This window comes from Palaemon carinicauda, chromosome 7 (genome assembly GCF_036898095.1).
Source record: "Palaemon carinicauda isolate YSFRI2023 chromosome 7, ASM3689809v2, whole genome shotgun sequence".
In the NCBI taxonomy this organism is placed as follows: domain Eukaryota; kingdom Metazoa; phylum Arthropoda; class Malacostraca; order Decapoda; family Palaemonidae; genus Palaemon; species Palaemon carinicauda.
In genome coordinates, this window is record NC_090731.1 from 138,806,945 (window position 1) to 138,824,444 (window position 17,500).

Sequence of the window (17,500 nt, forward strand, 5' to 3'; positions counted from 1 at the left end):
TCGCACAAGACGATGGTTATCGCTGTCAAGTAGTTTATACATCTCCCTTAGAGTAATTGGTAAACTTACAAAACTATTTCTCAATTAGTTTTTAATGGGCAATCATGTTCTTTTTTAATAGACTCTAAGATTAATTTTTATCGATATTTTTAGATAAATGACTAAATGCCACCATCACATATTCCCCATACAAACACTCCATAACTTAATCTTAATGGAGGCTGTACTCATAAGCAACCAACAGATTACTTGCCAATTAAAAGCTACCTTTTTACGAGACAGTTCCCACTCTATTTAAAAGTTGAAAAAAAAGATCCTATCAGTAACAGCTGTCTTGTTTTTTATTTGAATGCGTTCGTATTAAGTGTCAATAGATTATTGCTGAAAGTACACACACATACACACACACACACACACACACACACACACACACATATATATATATATATATATATATATATATATATATATATATATATATATATATATATATATATATACATACATATACAGATATAAATATATATACATTATATATATACATATATATATATATATATAAATATATATATACATATATATACACACACATATATATACATATATATTTATCCCTTTTGATTTACTATTTACTATTATTTGTGAATGTATTATTCTATGGAAATTCTCCATAATAAAAAAGGACACAATGCCATAGGCTAGACGGATAGTGGTGGAAAGATAAAGCATCCGACATTACCATAGTAACTTGCCTTTCATGTTATTTTCATAACATCGTGGTAGCATAACAGTGAACTCATCTTTCCAAACCCAAGATAGCACCATGGCTTGGCCCGGTGGGGGCCCTTCATTCGGTTCTTAATTTATACTACAGACTGCATGATTATAAGAGCCCGTGCTTGGCCGCAAGGTCCACGCAATCTTCAACGACAACAATGGTCTTAATTTGGAATCTCAAGGTTTCAAGTAGAACAAATACCAGAAATATTTGATAATTGTGAAGTCAAAGGTTCATTGTGTGTGGGCGTTGTATTTATACCGATGTGCTAAATGTGTCAGGTATATTCCATATTCATAAACGAATGCTTGTATCTTTGTCTAGAAAGTCGTTCATGTTTCTTATATTTGGCTCTACTTCACAATGTGCAAGGAATATAAATGGGCTAAGTTCAATGAAAACGTAATCAGCCATCGGGCAGTGGCTTGTTTGCTAATCTTTGCCTCTCTATCTTTATCATAAAATTTTGTGTAGCTGCTTTTAAAATTTGAAGTCTTGTCATGTCCATGTGTCTGAGCTAGATAATTTAACAACTCAACTGTGAACAAGATGCACTGCCATGTGTCAATGCATATTCACTGACGTGCAAGTAACTTATTTGGGATTTTTCTTATAATATCCATCTCATCGAATTTAAGAACAAGTAAGGTTCTTATGAGTGAAGATCATGAATATCAAACACAATCTTCTCGTCAGAAACAGCTAGAGTAGTCATTAGGATAATAGGCTCATTGCCTTTACTGTGCAATATCGCACAGATGTGCCACGCCCCATTATACGCATTTTGGGGCTGTTGCTAGCGCGAAGAAGGTGCAGGTGGACGGGAATGTAAGGCGAGGGATGAGGTTAAAACTCGTTGGTTGGGATGTCTGAGAGGGAAGCTGGATGGGAGATGGTTAGATCTACTGTACATGGGGGGGGGGGGGTGTAGAGAGAGTAGGGTTGAGCAATGTGATAGTGGCTAGGCATGTTAAGGAGGGGGTGGGAGTTGGATGATGCTTGTTGTGAGAAGGTAAGCTTGAGGTGGAGGTCGGCATGGGTAGAATTAGGGTTCCCGGAACAGGGGCAGAGGGAAGGTCACCTGCCTGGCATCTGCAAGTCATCACGAAGCAAATTTTTGGAGCTCCGCCAGCAACCTCATGTGCATCACAACTAGCCACAGTACACCATGTCCCTCGCTTCTCTTATGGCTCGTCCATTTTTTCCTTATTTTTTTTTGTAACTACAATCATTACCTTTTATTCTAGTAGATTTCTCCATATGGTTTTCATTCTTTTTGACAGAAATAATATCAATGTATATTTACAACTTATATCTCTTAAGGCATTATTCACCGCTGAACTCGAAGACTTGACAGTTGTAGTAGGATATATTCTGTTTATTTTTATGCTGTATGTGGTCTTGCGACATTGAATTCTTCATCTTCAGAGATCCATTGCAAAGCGTCCTTATTAATGGAAAATACTGTATGAAGCGGCATGCCTTTTTACCATATTCATTATCTAATTTCAAACTAATCTCTATTCATACTTCTGTTTACTTATTTATTTATTCACATTAGATGATTGTTTTTGATAAATTTACTATACTTTACTGACTATAGTAATCTCCTTTTTACAGAAGGCATTCTTAGTATGTAAACAACATTCGGCTTTATGCCATTTGAATATATACACATTCTAACAAGGAGTAATTCTTTCTGAAAAGTTAATTTACAAATCATGAAACTAATCTAGAGATACCAAACGTTTGAAGAATTCTGTGAACTTGTGAACGTTAAGCAACAAGATAGATCCTTTACTCTAGGATCTTAGATGTCAAATAATACTAAAAAAAATATAAATAATTATAATCAAGAGTAATTCACCAGACAGTAGCACATTGAAGCAAACCTTTTGTGAGTGCGTTTTTCAACTAAGAGGTAAAGAAAACTTCCCTAAATCTTACTAATGGATTCAAAGAAAAAGGAAAACTAATAAACTTCAAAATAGAGACAAATAAATTGTTCTAACTTACGTGAAAGAACAATACTGGAGTAGTAGTCTTTATACTTAATTAAACCTATCAAACATACTTTTATAGTCTAATCAAATCAACTAGATTGTAAATTCTTTGAAATAATAAGAAAATACTTTAAAAATATAAAGACTTAGGTTTCAGAATAGAAATAAATAATCTAGGAATGTAATAAGACAGACAGACAGACCTTCAATCTTTTAATATCAGAAGTAGATTTTTGCAACATTTCTTCCCTGCGAAGAAGCAAGGGACAAACAAGAATGTGAGGCTCGCAACTTTATCAAATTAAGTAATGAAAATTTTGTAAAAGAAAAAAAAAAGTTTTTACTTTGTTAATTTATTTATTTACTTATTTATTTATCTCTTTTTTTTTAAATGGGAATCTCTCATATAATTATCTTCATCTCATCATTTTTAGTTAAAAATGTTAAATGTCGAATATCTCATATTCCATATGATGATACACATATATTAACTCGACCCCATTCTCCTTTTTATAAATGTTTGTACATTTGCATTTATGATCAAATATGTAACGCATATTTCACTCTGCTTTTTCCCTCAAAATCGGTGGCGACAAAACAATATGGTGCAGGAATCTCTATAAATCTCTAGAAATGAGACTGCTGACTCAAAGCTGTCTTCTTGATACCATGCAGGGATCAATGTACTGATCCAGTCTTCTATCTGGGCGCGCAGGCATGTGTGAGATTGCTAACTACACTTTGGTGTAATTGGTTGTATAACTACGTACTGTATTTATGCGTAACAATGTATTTATTATAATTGTACCTTTTACTCAAACTGTTGAGTACTGTAATTATTACTGTTATTACTGTTTACCTATTACTGAAATCTACAATGTATATTTAGTTTCTGTTAAGCTGCCATACAGTTAAGTTTACATAATATATGAAATAACGAAATCTGTGTTCTCTCTTGCCCTGCCATGAAACAGAAATACAACATGGCGCAGTGAGTTTGTTTATGCTGTCTACTGTCGTTCAAGAAGTACAGTGTTAAATCTTTAGTACCCGTACACGATGGAGAAGCAAATCGAGCAACTGGCAGCACTTGTGGCAAAGCAAGCAGAGATGGCTCATCATGCACAAGAAGCAGCTACGAAAAGGGAAGAACGTTTAACCGCAATTCTAGAGGGTTTTGCTGATACCTCGGGACATCATAGGAATCAGTCTCAGGCAAGGGCAGTTCCTGCACCACACTTGTCGTCTTCTATATCTCTTAAAGAGTTTGGTTCGTGGCGTCATAAGTATGAGGGACATGCAGTGTTGACAAGAATGTCATCTCTCTCTCTTGCTGAGCAGCGATCAGCATTGATTTCCGTGTTAGACGATGATTGGACTCGCACTCTGAGATATGGTCTCTCACTGGGTGATGGAGCAGACTTGAAGACTATATTGGATGCCATGGAGTTGCACTTGCGCAACCAAAGGAATGTCATCGTGGACCGACGCGACTTTCATACAAGAGTCCAGGAGTTGCACGAGACCTTCGATGATTTTTTGTGCGGCATTAAAGAGATTGCTTCTTTCTGTGATTTTTGTGAAACCTGCATGGACAGCAGACTACGAGACAGGATCGTCGTTGGAACCAGAGATGAAGAGGCTTTGAAACGTATGTTAGAAGAAAAGAAGCTCACTTTGCAGATGGCTATTGATATTTGCAGAGCATCGGAAAATGCAAATGCCAGTCGTGCTGTTATTCGGGGCAGTGAAAAGTATAATGTTTCAAGAGTGTCCCAATACAAGCAAGGTCAGAAGGCAGCCCATTTAAAGGAGCAATGCTTTAGGTGCGGAGGCGAGCGCCATCTTGATAAGATGGCATGCAAGGCTCTAAACAGGGACTGCAAACAATGTGGTAAGAAAGGCCACTTTGCAGTGGTGTGCAGGTCAAAGGGACAGCCACTGTCTTCTCAAAAGGAGAAAACGAATAATAAAAGCACGTTCAAGCCTTCAAAGCAAAATCTATATCGTGTCATTGGAGATGTTTACAGCAACTGTGCGTCATCACGTCCAACCCCTCAGATTTGCATCAGTACCACTCACCCCAAAGGATCAAGTTCGGTTATGTGGACACCTGACTCTGGAGCGGAGACAACTGTGATGGGACTTGGGAACGCTAAATCTCTTGGAATTCATGAGACTTCACTGGAGCCTATTGTTATGGGTGGTCTCATTGCAGCAGGTCGTCAACCTCTCACTAACATGGGTACTTTTGAGGCTTTTTTAACTTTGGGGAATCGTAGTACGACAACAGTTGTATCAGTCGTCAAGGAAGTGAAAGGTGCACTTCTGAGCTGGTTTGATTGTATAGCGCTGGGAATATTACCAGAAAACTTTCCAGCGCAAATACAGCATGTTACATGTTCAGTGTCGAAACCGCATATAGCATCGAGAACCAGGAAGGTTTTGGAGCCGCAAGTGATTTCTAATACACAGGATGTTGTGCAGTCTGCAAGTACCTGCAATTTGATGTCTGTACCAATGGCATTGCCAAGATGGCCACACAACAGAGACCCTACAGAAGCAGAGCGTGCAGAACATGCAGCTTCCATCATTTCTGCTTATCCTCATGTATTTGATGCTTCAGCTACTCTAAGGGAAATGCAGGGAGGTCCTATGAGGATTCAGCTGTCGGCAGATGCACATCCTTTTGCAGTGACCGCACCACGCACCATTCCGTATTGTTGGAGATCGGATATTAAAGCTCAGCTAGATGACTTGCTTGCTAAGGATATCATTGGTGAGGTTGATTACCCCACCGAATGGTGTCATCCGATGGTTCCTATTGCAAAGAAGATGGGTGGTGTGCGGTTGTGTGTGGACCTTACAAGACTTAACCGCTATGTGCGCAGACCTACATATCCAGTTCGATCCCCGCATGATGCTATATCGTCAATGGATGCTGGAGCCAGGTGGTTCACTACTTTGGATGCGAAGATGGGATACTTCCAAATAAAGATTGCTGAAGAAGATCAGGATCTTACTTGCTTCATCACACCTTGGGGACGTTACAAATTCAAACGAGCTGTAATGGGGCTTGTATCATCTGGCGATGAGTACAATCGTCGAGGAGATCAAGCTTTGGGAGATATTCCACGTACTGTCAAAATTGTTGATGATATTTTGGTGTATGATTCTAGTTACCGTGACCACTTAGCCCATGTGATCACACTTGTGCAAAAATGTGACAAATTTGGAGTGACCTTAAATCCAGACAAAATTTTCTTTGCTCAACCTAATATTGAATTTTGTGGTTACAGTATAAATCATGAAGGTTATAGTGTGGATTCTCGGAAGGTGAGAGCCATAGCTGAATTTCCAAAGCCACAAAATATCACTGATCTCAGGTCATTCATGGGTTTAACCAATCAGCTTGGGAGCTTTTCTTCTGCGATTGCAGCAGCTGTACAGCCACTCAGGGACCTGCTTAAACCTCGGAATGAGTGGTGCTGGACCCCTCAGCATGACGTGGCCTTCAAGAAAACTAAAGAAGCACTCATAGCTCCTCCTGTTTTGGCTCATTTTGATGCATCTTTACCTACTATGCTTCAAACTGACGCATCCAAGTTGCATGGTATGGGGTTTGTTTTGCTGCAACAGCATGGAGAGACTTGGAAGCTCATCCAGTGTGGATCCAGGTTTTTAACGGATGCGGAAACTAGGTATGCCGTAATTGAGATTGAGATGGCTGCTGTACTTTGGGCAGTGAGGAAATGCAGCGTTTACTTGGCTGGTTTGCCTTATTTTGACCTGGTAGTAGACCATCGACCACTTGTTCCTATTCTCAATTCAAAACTTCTTGGAGAAATAGAAAATCCTCGACTGCAGCGTATGAGAATGAAACTCTGCAGATTTACTTTTGCTGCACGGTGGCAAAGTGGGAAATGTCACAGCATGCCGGATGCACTCTCTCGTTCGCCAGTTCAGAGCCTTGTTGAGGACAATGATGTGCTGGATGATGCAGATCCATTGCATGCTGCTGTTGTATTGTCTTTATTAGCTACTTGTGAGGAGGGCATAAGGTTAGCACCTCTACGGGACCAGACGCTGGATAAGATTCGTGATGCTTCTGCACATGATGGTGAATATCTATCATTAAGAGATGTAATAATGAAAGGATTTCCAGATCATAAGCATAGCTTACCAGAAGAGTTGCGAGCATACTGGGGAATTCGGGACATGCTGGCCGTGGATGATGGTTTGTTAGTTTATGGACCTAGACTTATCATACCTCGCAGCCTGCGTAGCGAAACTTTGCGGTGTCTACATGATGCTCACCAAGGAGTAGACCGCACCAAGCGTCGAGCACGCCAGACTATATACTGGCCAGGGATTGACAGGGACATTGAGAACATAGTGACGTCTTGTTCTCGCTGCCGAGAGCTGTTACCAAGTCAGCGGAATTAGCCTTTGATGCAGGAAGACTTGCCAAGCAGAGTATTTGAGTCCGTGTCTGCTGATTATTTTCATAGCTCTGGCAAGACATTTCTTGTGTACGTTGATCGCCTGTCAGGTTGGCCGTATGTATCTTCGTGCAATGGATCAGCTTCTGCAGCTCAACTAATTAGTTTGTTGAGGCCAATTTTTTCAGACACTGGTGTGCCTGTAGTACTGAAAACGGATGGAGGACCGCAGTTCGCTTCATCAACATTGCGGCGTTTCCTTGCTCGATGGGGGGTGGAACACCGCGTGACATCGCCCTATAATCCAAAAGCAAATGGTCATGCCGAAGCTACCGTGAAGATTATCAAGAAGTTGATTTTGACGACCACAGGAAATGGCAAGCTGGATGAGGATGAGTTCGCAAGAGGGCTTCTTGAGCTCAGGAATACTCCACGGGCGGACGGTAGATCTCCAGCGCAAATCTTGTTTGGACATCCTTTGCGTTCCAGGATTCCGGCTCATAAAGGAATGGCAACGTACAGCTGACGAATGTGATATACAGGCTAAGTACCTTCGGCAGCAGGCAAAGGAACGGTATGATGCCACTGCTAGACCACTCTCTAAGCTGAACCTTGGTATGTACGTGGATCTACAAGACCCTAAGACAAAGCGATGGGATAAACCAGGAGTTGTGGTCGGAATTGGCACGAGGAGGGATTACCTCGTGAAGACTGGGAGTGGGCGCATCTATTGGAGAAATCGGAGGTTCCTACGACCTCATCACCCTTTCTTGCCAGGAGACATTATTTCTCCACCTATCTCAGTGTTGGGTGGCGAAGCTTCAGGATATGGAGATCGTAGATCACCTGCAACATCACCTAAGCCTGATACTCAGTTATCAGTTGCCTTACCCGTACGACGTAGTGGACGTCAGACACGGGCACCAGAGCGTTTAGAAATAAGATGGGACTCGAAATCATATACTAAATAAGGACCTTAAGATGCCAGGTATCCTTGTATTGCACCTGCCATCTTGGGGGGAGGTGTGAGATTGCTAACTACACTTTGGTGTAATTGGTTGTATAACTACGTACTGTATTTATGCGTAACAATGTATTTATTATAATTGTACCTTTTACTCAAACTGTTGAGTACTGTAATTATTACTGTTATTACTGTTTACCTATTACTGAAATCTACAATGTATATTTAGTTTCTGTTAAGCTGCCATACAGTTAAGTTTACATAATATATGAAATAACGAAATCTGTGTTCTCTCTTGCCCTGCCATGAAACAGAAATACAACAGCATGCACACACACATACCCGCACGCATACACTCGCAATTATATATATATATATATATATATATATATATATATATATATATATATATATATACATACATGTCTATATATATATATATATATATATATATATATATATATATATATATATATATATATATATATATATATATATATATATATATATATATATATACAGTCTATAAATATACATACATACATACATACATACATACATACATACATACGATACTGTAAATACAGCATATCATACACATATACTAACATAAATAAGTATATATATATATATATATATATATATATATATATATATATATATATATATATATATATATATATATATATATATATATATATGTGTGTGTGTGTGTATGTGTGTGTGCATACATATCTTTTTTTTACTATTAATAGCTAAGCTACAACCATTGTCTGAAAAGTAGGATGCTACAAGCACTAGGGCTCTAACAGAGAAAATAGCCCAGTGAGTAAAGGAAATAAGGATTAATTGATTGATTGATTTGGAGTTTTCTGGCATCCTTACAAAAGAAAATAAGGAAATAAATAAACTATATTTGAGAAGTAACGAAAAAAAAAAAAACTATTTTAATGGCGTTACAAATAAAATCTTCACCGTTTATTAGTCCAAACATCTTATGACATTGGGTTGTCACAGAAAACAATATATTTTGACGGAAGAATATCCGGTGTTACGATGCTCCTCCCCATAACGGAACTGTCATTGTCTATTGTTTTCCCACCTGTCGTAAACCAAGTAGCGTTGAACCGACGGATGGTAACAGGAAAGATAATACCTTAACCGCAGCATGAGGAAGACACACACGTGTACAAGTGCTGAATGAAATTCCCGCTACGAAATAACGCTTTCAAAATTACAGGGACTATAGCAATGTCTTGATTTTGTTTTCATGCGATCCAATATAGAAATAGATTAAAGCTGAAAAGAAGAATAAGAAAAAGAAGACACACTTAAGTAAGTTACTTGTGGAAATGTTGAACCCAGTTTCCTTTCCCAAACAAAAGCGTAAGGAAAACAATTACTTTTGAAGGTATTGACGAAGTTTATCTTTCACCAGCCCATTAGCTACAGTAAAGAGCACTTCTAGTAAAAGCCTTTGATCGTTATCGTATTTTAGGAGAAGGAAAATAACTGAAAATTTATATCGAAGGTAATGCTCCGAAATATAATGTAAATCGTAAAGATATAGGTTATTGTGGATAATGGAATTCCTGTTATATCTAGCAATGTATTGCAACCACCAGTGTTTAAAAGTTCTGAATACTTACTACAACACTTTAGACTTTAGCCTTGTGCAAGTTATTGCGAGTCTGTTTCGTATCTGAAATTCACGCCTAATTGTTTCAAGAAGTTTGCATAAAGATTAAAAAGGTATTACGTTTCCGGTTTTAAGCGAGTATTAATAGATTGGAGGTTTCTTACGAACCTAAAGAAATAATTTTTTATTTTTTTTTTTGGGGGGGAGGGGATACACATCCAATTAATAATCAGATCTAACGTTTAAATTGGCTAATTGAAAAACAACGGGATCACAAAACTACACTATACACACACGCCACTCGCACACCAACAGATAGACATATGGACACAGACAGATACTGTATATATTATATATACCTGTATTTTACAAATATATATATATATATATATATATATATATACATATTTATATATAATATATATGCGTGTGTAATATATATATATATATATATATATATATATATATATATATATATATATATATATATATGTATATAATATATATATATATATATAATATATATACACATATATATATATATATATATATATATATATATATATATATATACATATTTATATATAATATATATGCGTGTGTAATATATATATATATATATATATATATATATTCTATATATAATATATATATATATATATATAAATATATATATATATATGTGTGTGTGTGTGTGTGTGAGCATCTGGCCATAGGTAATAGGAATGATGAGAGAAAACGTGAGTCATATATCTGGCAAAGCAAGGAAGGTAGCAGAGCGTGTGCTGAAGATTGACGAGAGACTTGAATTGCCTTTGGAAGCATAAAGAGGTTGACGTTCTTGAAATGAACTGTTTGCGCAGTTTGTGGTGTAAGAAGAATTGATGGACCAAGAAAGCACTAATACACCAATACTGGGTGAAATGGTTAGCATAGGTGACAGGATAGATGCAAGTACTTTGAAGTAGTTCAGTCAAGTGGAATGAATGATTGACAGTAGATTAGTGGAAGGAGGGAGTAATTTAAAAGTGCTAGGATTTAAGAGGAGAGGAAGCCCTAAGAAAGGTAAGACAGCCACTGTGAAAGACGAATTGGATATGAAACTTAATATTCAAGAATTACAAGAGCGTAAATTTTCAACCATGATTCAACAGTAAAGGATGAATGTGTCATTGCTCGTTGTGGTGGTTTACACTAGAACCACCATATGTTCCGTGAAATAGTCTAATGTTGAAATTTGTTATGTATATATGTATGCATGAATATATGTATGCATGTAAATAGCGAGAGAAAGCGAGAGACAGACTATGTTATACCTAATTCTCATTCACTATATTAAGCATAAAAGAGATACAGTACTGTGGCGCGTCATCTTGTTAGAGAGAAATCTCCATAAAGGAAGTAGTGTTGAGACAACATAAGCGTTACTGAGAGATTGAGGTTAAGTTTCGATTGCTATAAAAAGTAGTTTGGCTACCTGGACGGATCCCATTCTCGGTAAGTTGAATCTGAGGTTACTTACCTGACGATGAAAAACACATTTCATTCACACTGGTTTAAAACACCACTCTCTCTCTCTCTCTCTCTCTCTCTCTCTCTCTCTCTCTCTCTCTCTCTCTCTCTCTCTCTCTCTCTCTCTCTCTCGGTAAATGTGTTACAATAATTCTAAAATCTAATGATTTGCAAGGTTTAAATCAAGCCTTAAAGTTCCTTATGATGTCTCAAAATTATCTCATGTTTTACGTCATCACCACCCGACCAATCTTACGCAGATGGGAATCCAAGAAACTTTTAATTTCTATAATCTTAATGTGGTCGAAGGAAGCGTCATGCACTAAAATTAAGGGTCTTTTTTGTGCACCGGATATCAAAGGACCACTGTGAACTAATGGAGCCAGAAACTGTATATTTAGATATCCATATGGGAGAGCTAATGCGTCATAGCCAGTTAGCAGTAATAAATTCGTCCAAGGTTAAGTATAATTTTTACAACAAGGGGATGTGTAGCTTCCTGGAAGGACTTTTTTTCATATGTCTAACTTTTCGTTAGTGGTTTATACATCTAGAGGTATACACAGTACATATACATACACATGTGTGCGTCTGCATGTATGCATATAGTATACATTATATTATGTATTCTGTATACGTGCATGTATACATATACACCTTAACGTGGTAAAAGCGTTTGTGTATAGCTATGATCAGCAAAGCTGTGCCAGTCAGGGTAACCAATACTAGGTTGGTTTGTTGTGAGCGATGATTCTAAAGTGTCCCACCATCACCAATACGCAGTGGCCAGCGTGGTGATGAAAACGGGCAAAATCCAAACTTGTCTTGAGGCCCGTCCTCCGGTGGACTACAAACGGCTGCATTTGTTGTTGTTGTTGTTGTTGTTTTTGTATATCTATTGAGAGATCAACATTCTTTGTGAATATGATTCACAATGTGTTTCAACTAGCAAAATTCATTACCGCAAGAAAATTTCGAAAGTAGTTGAAAAGATCCTAAAGTAAAAGTAAAAACTACTGCAATATCAATGACAGATAGCAGCTTTAGGTTAGATGAGAAGATTAATAATGGTATACCTTCTTGCGTTCACTTCAAGGGCCGATAATCACGAAAGTCATAAATGTGCCATTCTCTATTTTACTCATATTTTATGTTGATATTGCAACAAAAACGATATATCATTAACATACAAACGCACAAACACACACACACACACACACATATATATATATATATATATATATATATATATATATATATATATATATATATATATATATATATACACACACACACAGTTGTTTCTAGTCCAATGAAGGGCAAAGGCCTCAGAGATGTCATTAGTCATATCTGGGGTTTGACCATTTTCATCACCACGCAGGTTACTGCGGATTGGTGATGGTAGGAGACTTTAGTCTGATGGGTGGTCATGTCTCGTACAGTTTTGCTCATCATGGCGATACAGAAACCCTTTCACTACGTAAAGGTATACCCAATCAGAGAGGGTACAAACACACGTATTTACTTATTTATGATATATATATATATATATATATATATATATATATATATATATATATATATATATATATACATAGATAGATAGATAGATAGATACATACATACATACATAGATAGATAGATAGATAGATATGTCTTTTATGAATCGAAAAAATAACCAACCTTCCCATAATCGCAAATAGACCTTAGTATATCAAACCTATGAAGAATTTTTCTTATTTTACCTGCGTATATACATACATACATTTACACATGAACAAACTTTGTATGTTTCCTTGCACTTTGTACCAAAAGAATGAGAAATTCGATACGAGAAAAAGAAACAGATTGAGCAGGCGTACAGAAATTCTCGTATATTTATCAAGTAAACAAAATCATTGAGGTAGGACGAACATAGCCAGAGGCGGGGTGTATCAAACTTATTTGGGAGGTAATATCTTTCTGTGGTAAATATTAAGCGCTCTGAATCTTTCTATTAAGTTTTCAAAACCCAATATTGTTGTCTGTATACACGTACGTTTACACACACACACACACACACACACACATATATATATATATATATATATATATATATAATTCTTAAATAGCTGAAACCGAAAACTCTTTAGATAGTGCTTATCAGTGCAGGACTGCCAATCTATGAACAGGCAACCACACTCACACAATTTATATGTATTTGGAAAGTGTTCTTGGTTCGGTAATTTACTTCAAAGACAAAACTAAATATTGATATTTGCAATATTAAAACTTAGACCTGGCTAACATGTAAAAAATAAGGATCTACGCAAATTTTATACCTTGGAAAAATAAAGGACGTTTACTTGATATCCTTCGCAGTCCTATTATGCAAGCGTAGAGAAACATGTCCTTCAAAGTTTTTATTTATTTTTTTGTGACTTTAGTGAACAATGTCTTTGTTGAACGCATCCTTCATATTTTTTGAGTGGTCGAATAATTATATAAAAAAGTTGTTTGATATAAGTGCAAACTCATCATGCTTGACGTTCAACAGGACAATCTTCATAAATCAAATGATTGTTAGCCCTGACAAATAAAAATACCATGACACTTCAAGTTTGTATTCAATAAATTCTCTTGAGGCAAAATCATGAGCTATTTGTTCTTTATAAAGACCTCGAATGGACTGATAAATAGTGATAAAATTGCAGTGCGAGTAAATAATAGACAATAATTTCATTGAGAAGATGCCCTCACGCCATCATTCATGTTGACAGTAATTTACCATTTCTAGATATAAATTTACCTAGAGTTTGGTTATGGTTATTTGATGGCGCATTGATGGAATCTTTAAATAATAGATTTAATCTAATAATAAAAACATCCTATTAATGTTTGTTAATGTTTATATCATATAAAAAATAATGATATTCATGCTGCAAGATGTTTATATTTTTTTATCAAAGTTCTTGAAATGTTGTTCTGTTACCTGTTTCTTTTATAGTTGTGCTGATGATACGTTAGATCATCTTAAGGATGATTTCCTGGTTTGTCAAAATACAAAAAATTCATATCAATAGCACACATACGTCATAGCCTTTACCATAGACCATTGGCCTCCATGTTTTATTGAGATACTAAGGTCTCGCACAATCTAGACCAGATGTCTGGCATTTGGATATTATTCGTGGCAATGTAACGGAACTTCAAGAGAAGTTACAATGATTAATTAATGCCTGCGGTTCCTATGGTTAATATTTATGATTTATCTACAGCATCAATTATGCATACAACTACCATATTACATTGTTTACTTTCATTCATTTTTAATGTGTTTTAGTTTTGTTGCAATCATAATTCTTGCTTTTCTGTGGCGCATATTTTCTTACAGAATTTCTGCTGTAAACAATAGAAAAAAAAACTTTTTATAGCGATTGCTTCATGCGGACGTTCAGCCATATATATATATATATATATATATATATATATATATATATATATATATATATATATATATATATATATATATAATATATATATATATATATAAATCTATATATATACATATATATATATATATATATATATATATATATATATATATATATATATATATATATATGTATATGTGTGTGTTTGCTTGTTAAATAATGGAAGTTTCGTTTGAAGTTAAATGTCAATACCAAAACAGGGAAGATCCCATCTGCATACAAGTACCCTCAACAGAATGAAGGGCTTAAACCGGAGGGGGATCATATACATATACATACATATATATATATATATATATATATATATATATATATATATATATATATAGATAGATAGATAGATAGATATATATATATATAGATATATATATATATATATATATATATATATATATATATATATATATATACATATATATATATATGCGTGTGTCGGTCTGTTTCACCAACGAAAAAACACATAAAAGAAATAAAGGAAATAGAAATACATTACTATGCTTCGAACAATACGCATTGGGACTCTTCACGATGCACATTAAAAAGGTGAAGAAGGGTAATGTGTATTGGTCGAAATACAGTGATTTATTTCTTTTCCTTTGTTTCTTTCATGGGCCTTTTTTGAAGAAATATGTTAATGACCGATCACGGTTAGAGTACATACATATACACACACACACACGCATGTATATATATATATATATATATATATATATATATATATATATATATATATATATATATATATATATATATATATATATAATGATAAATTTTGCACATTTTTACGTGTTTTTCATATACAAATAAGCCATATATATTTTAGATATATTAATGTCTGGATTCTCTTAACGACCTCGGGATCAGAGCCCCAGGCGAAATCACACAAAGACAAGAGCTTGGCTCCGGCCGGGAATCGAACCCTGGTCGGCAAGCTTATATAGACAGTGACTAACCCATTTGGCCAAATGGGTTAGTCACTGTCTATATAAGCTTGTCGACCAGGGTTCGATTCCCGGCCGGAGCCAAGCTCTTGTCTTTGTGTGATTTCGCCTGGGGCTCTGATCCCGAGGTCGTTAAGAGAATCCAGACATTAATATATCTAAAATATATATGGCTTATTTGTATATGTATATATATATATATATATATATATATATATATATATATATATATATATATATACATACATACATATATATATATATATACATATATATATATATATATATATATATATATATACTTCATATAATGTATATGCATATTACTTCCAATCTTTGTGTTGAGGTATCACTGATGCCAGGCACATTCAAAATGCCTAGACACTTACTTTCATTTTGAAAGTCTACTATCTCCTAAAGCGGTTTAAACTCATTTTTTCATCCTCTCCCATAAGTAAATGACTGAATTAGATGGGGACAGTTACATTGAAGAGTATAAGTAGAAAGTTTAGCTATTGATTGATTGATTGGGTGAGTTAGTTAGAAAGTGATTGGACTGTACTTTCCATCGTTTCAAACGTAATCAGCTAACCTGCCTTCATCGAAGTTTCTATTTTCGTAGCTGGGGTTTCTCTCTCTCTCTCTCTCTCTCTCTCTCTCTCTCTCTCTCTCTCTCTCTCTCTCTCTCTCTCTCTCTCTCTGTTAACTGTTTGAATATGATCGTGACGGATGTACTTTACATTAAAATTGTGTTTGCATGTCGATTTGCAAGCAAATTGAGATGAAGTTCTTCGTAGCAATATGATTAAACAATATACTCCGAGAATGATTTTGATTCAGGGTTTATTGTTACATTTCAACTTCTCTTAGTTTTTTATTCCTTAAAAATGCTCTGAGGAAGTATCTCTGTATCTATGATTATACTGATATGCTTGCAAAAGGCACATGGGTGAGTGTATCAAATCTGCCTCACTTCGCTGTTAGTTTCCGAGGTGTCTCCCATCAGTTTTCCAACCTCTAAATAGGTACCAGCAACTGCTGGGGCCAATAAAAAGGGTGTTACCCTAGTAACCTCAACCCTAAAAAACTAGAAAAGAAATCAGAAGTATGTACCCTTTTTGGAGCCACTGCCGTCAAAAGGCATGAATGCTTATGCTTAAAAATATACATACGTTCACGCTAATGCACACTCTAAACACACATACTCAAATACTCGTACATCTCTCTCTCTCTCTCTCTCTCTCTCTCTCTCTCTCTCTCTCTCTCTCTCTCTCTCTCTCTCTCTCTCTCTCTCTCATTATTATTATTATTATTGTTATTATTATTATAAAAATAAAAGGGTTTTGTACTTCCCCCCCCAAAAAAAAAAAAAAAACAACAACAACGATCAATTCAGCCAACGCATTGTGTTTCATTCATCATCCAGTTTATGAAATCAGCTTCTGAGATTGGACATAAAGCTTTCAATTGGTCTTTTACGACAAATAACTTTAATAACTACTTGTGGATGTAAGAAAAAGACTTGCATAATTTTTTCTTAGCATATGCAGAAAATGTTCACTAGACGGACATTTCAGATTTAATTAAACACAAAATACTCTATAATGTAAAGGAAGCTTTAAAAACGTCCACATATTGTATTTTGTACCCTATAAATCGAGTGTGTATGTGTTAATTTTGCCACTTTCCACGTAACTATTTTCACCACTTTTTGCTACAATGATAGAATATATTCAATAAAACAAATC

At 35.6% G+C, this 17,500-nt stretch overlaps 2 protein-coding genes across 2 annotated transcripts in view; both read left to right on the top strand.

Annotated features, from left to right (window-relative positions):
• LOC137644034 (uncharacterized protein DDB_G0284459-like) overlaps window positions 1–17,500 on the top strand; it is a 50,993-nt gene that overhangs the window by 12,132 nt on the left and 21,361 nt on the right. The window lies entirely within an intron of this gene.
• On the top strand, window positions 3,841–8,194 carry LOC137644570 (uncharacterized). The gene is made up of 4 exons (XM_068377530.1): window positions 3,841–5,876; window positions 6,081–7,213; window positions 7,412–7,666; window positions 7,713–8,194. The coding sequence occupies exons 1-4, from the start codon at window positions 3,841–3,843 to the stop codon at window positions 8,192–8,194; spliced, it is 3,906 nt and encodes a 1,301-aa protein (XP_068233631.1).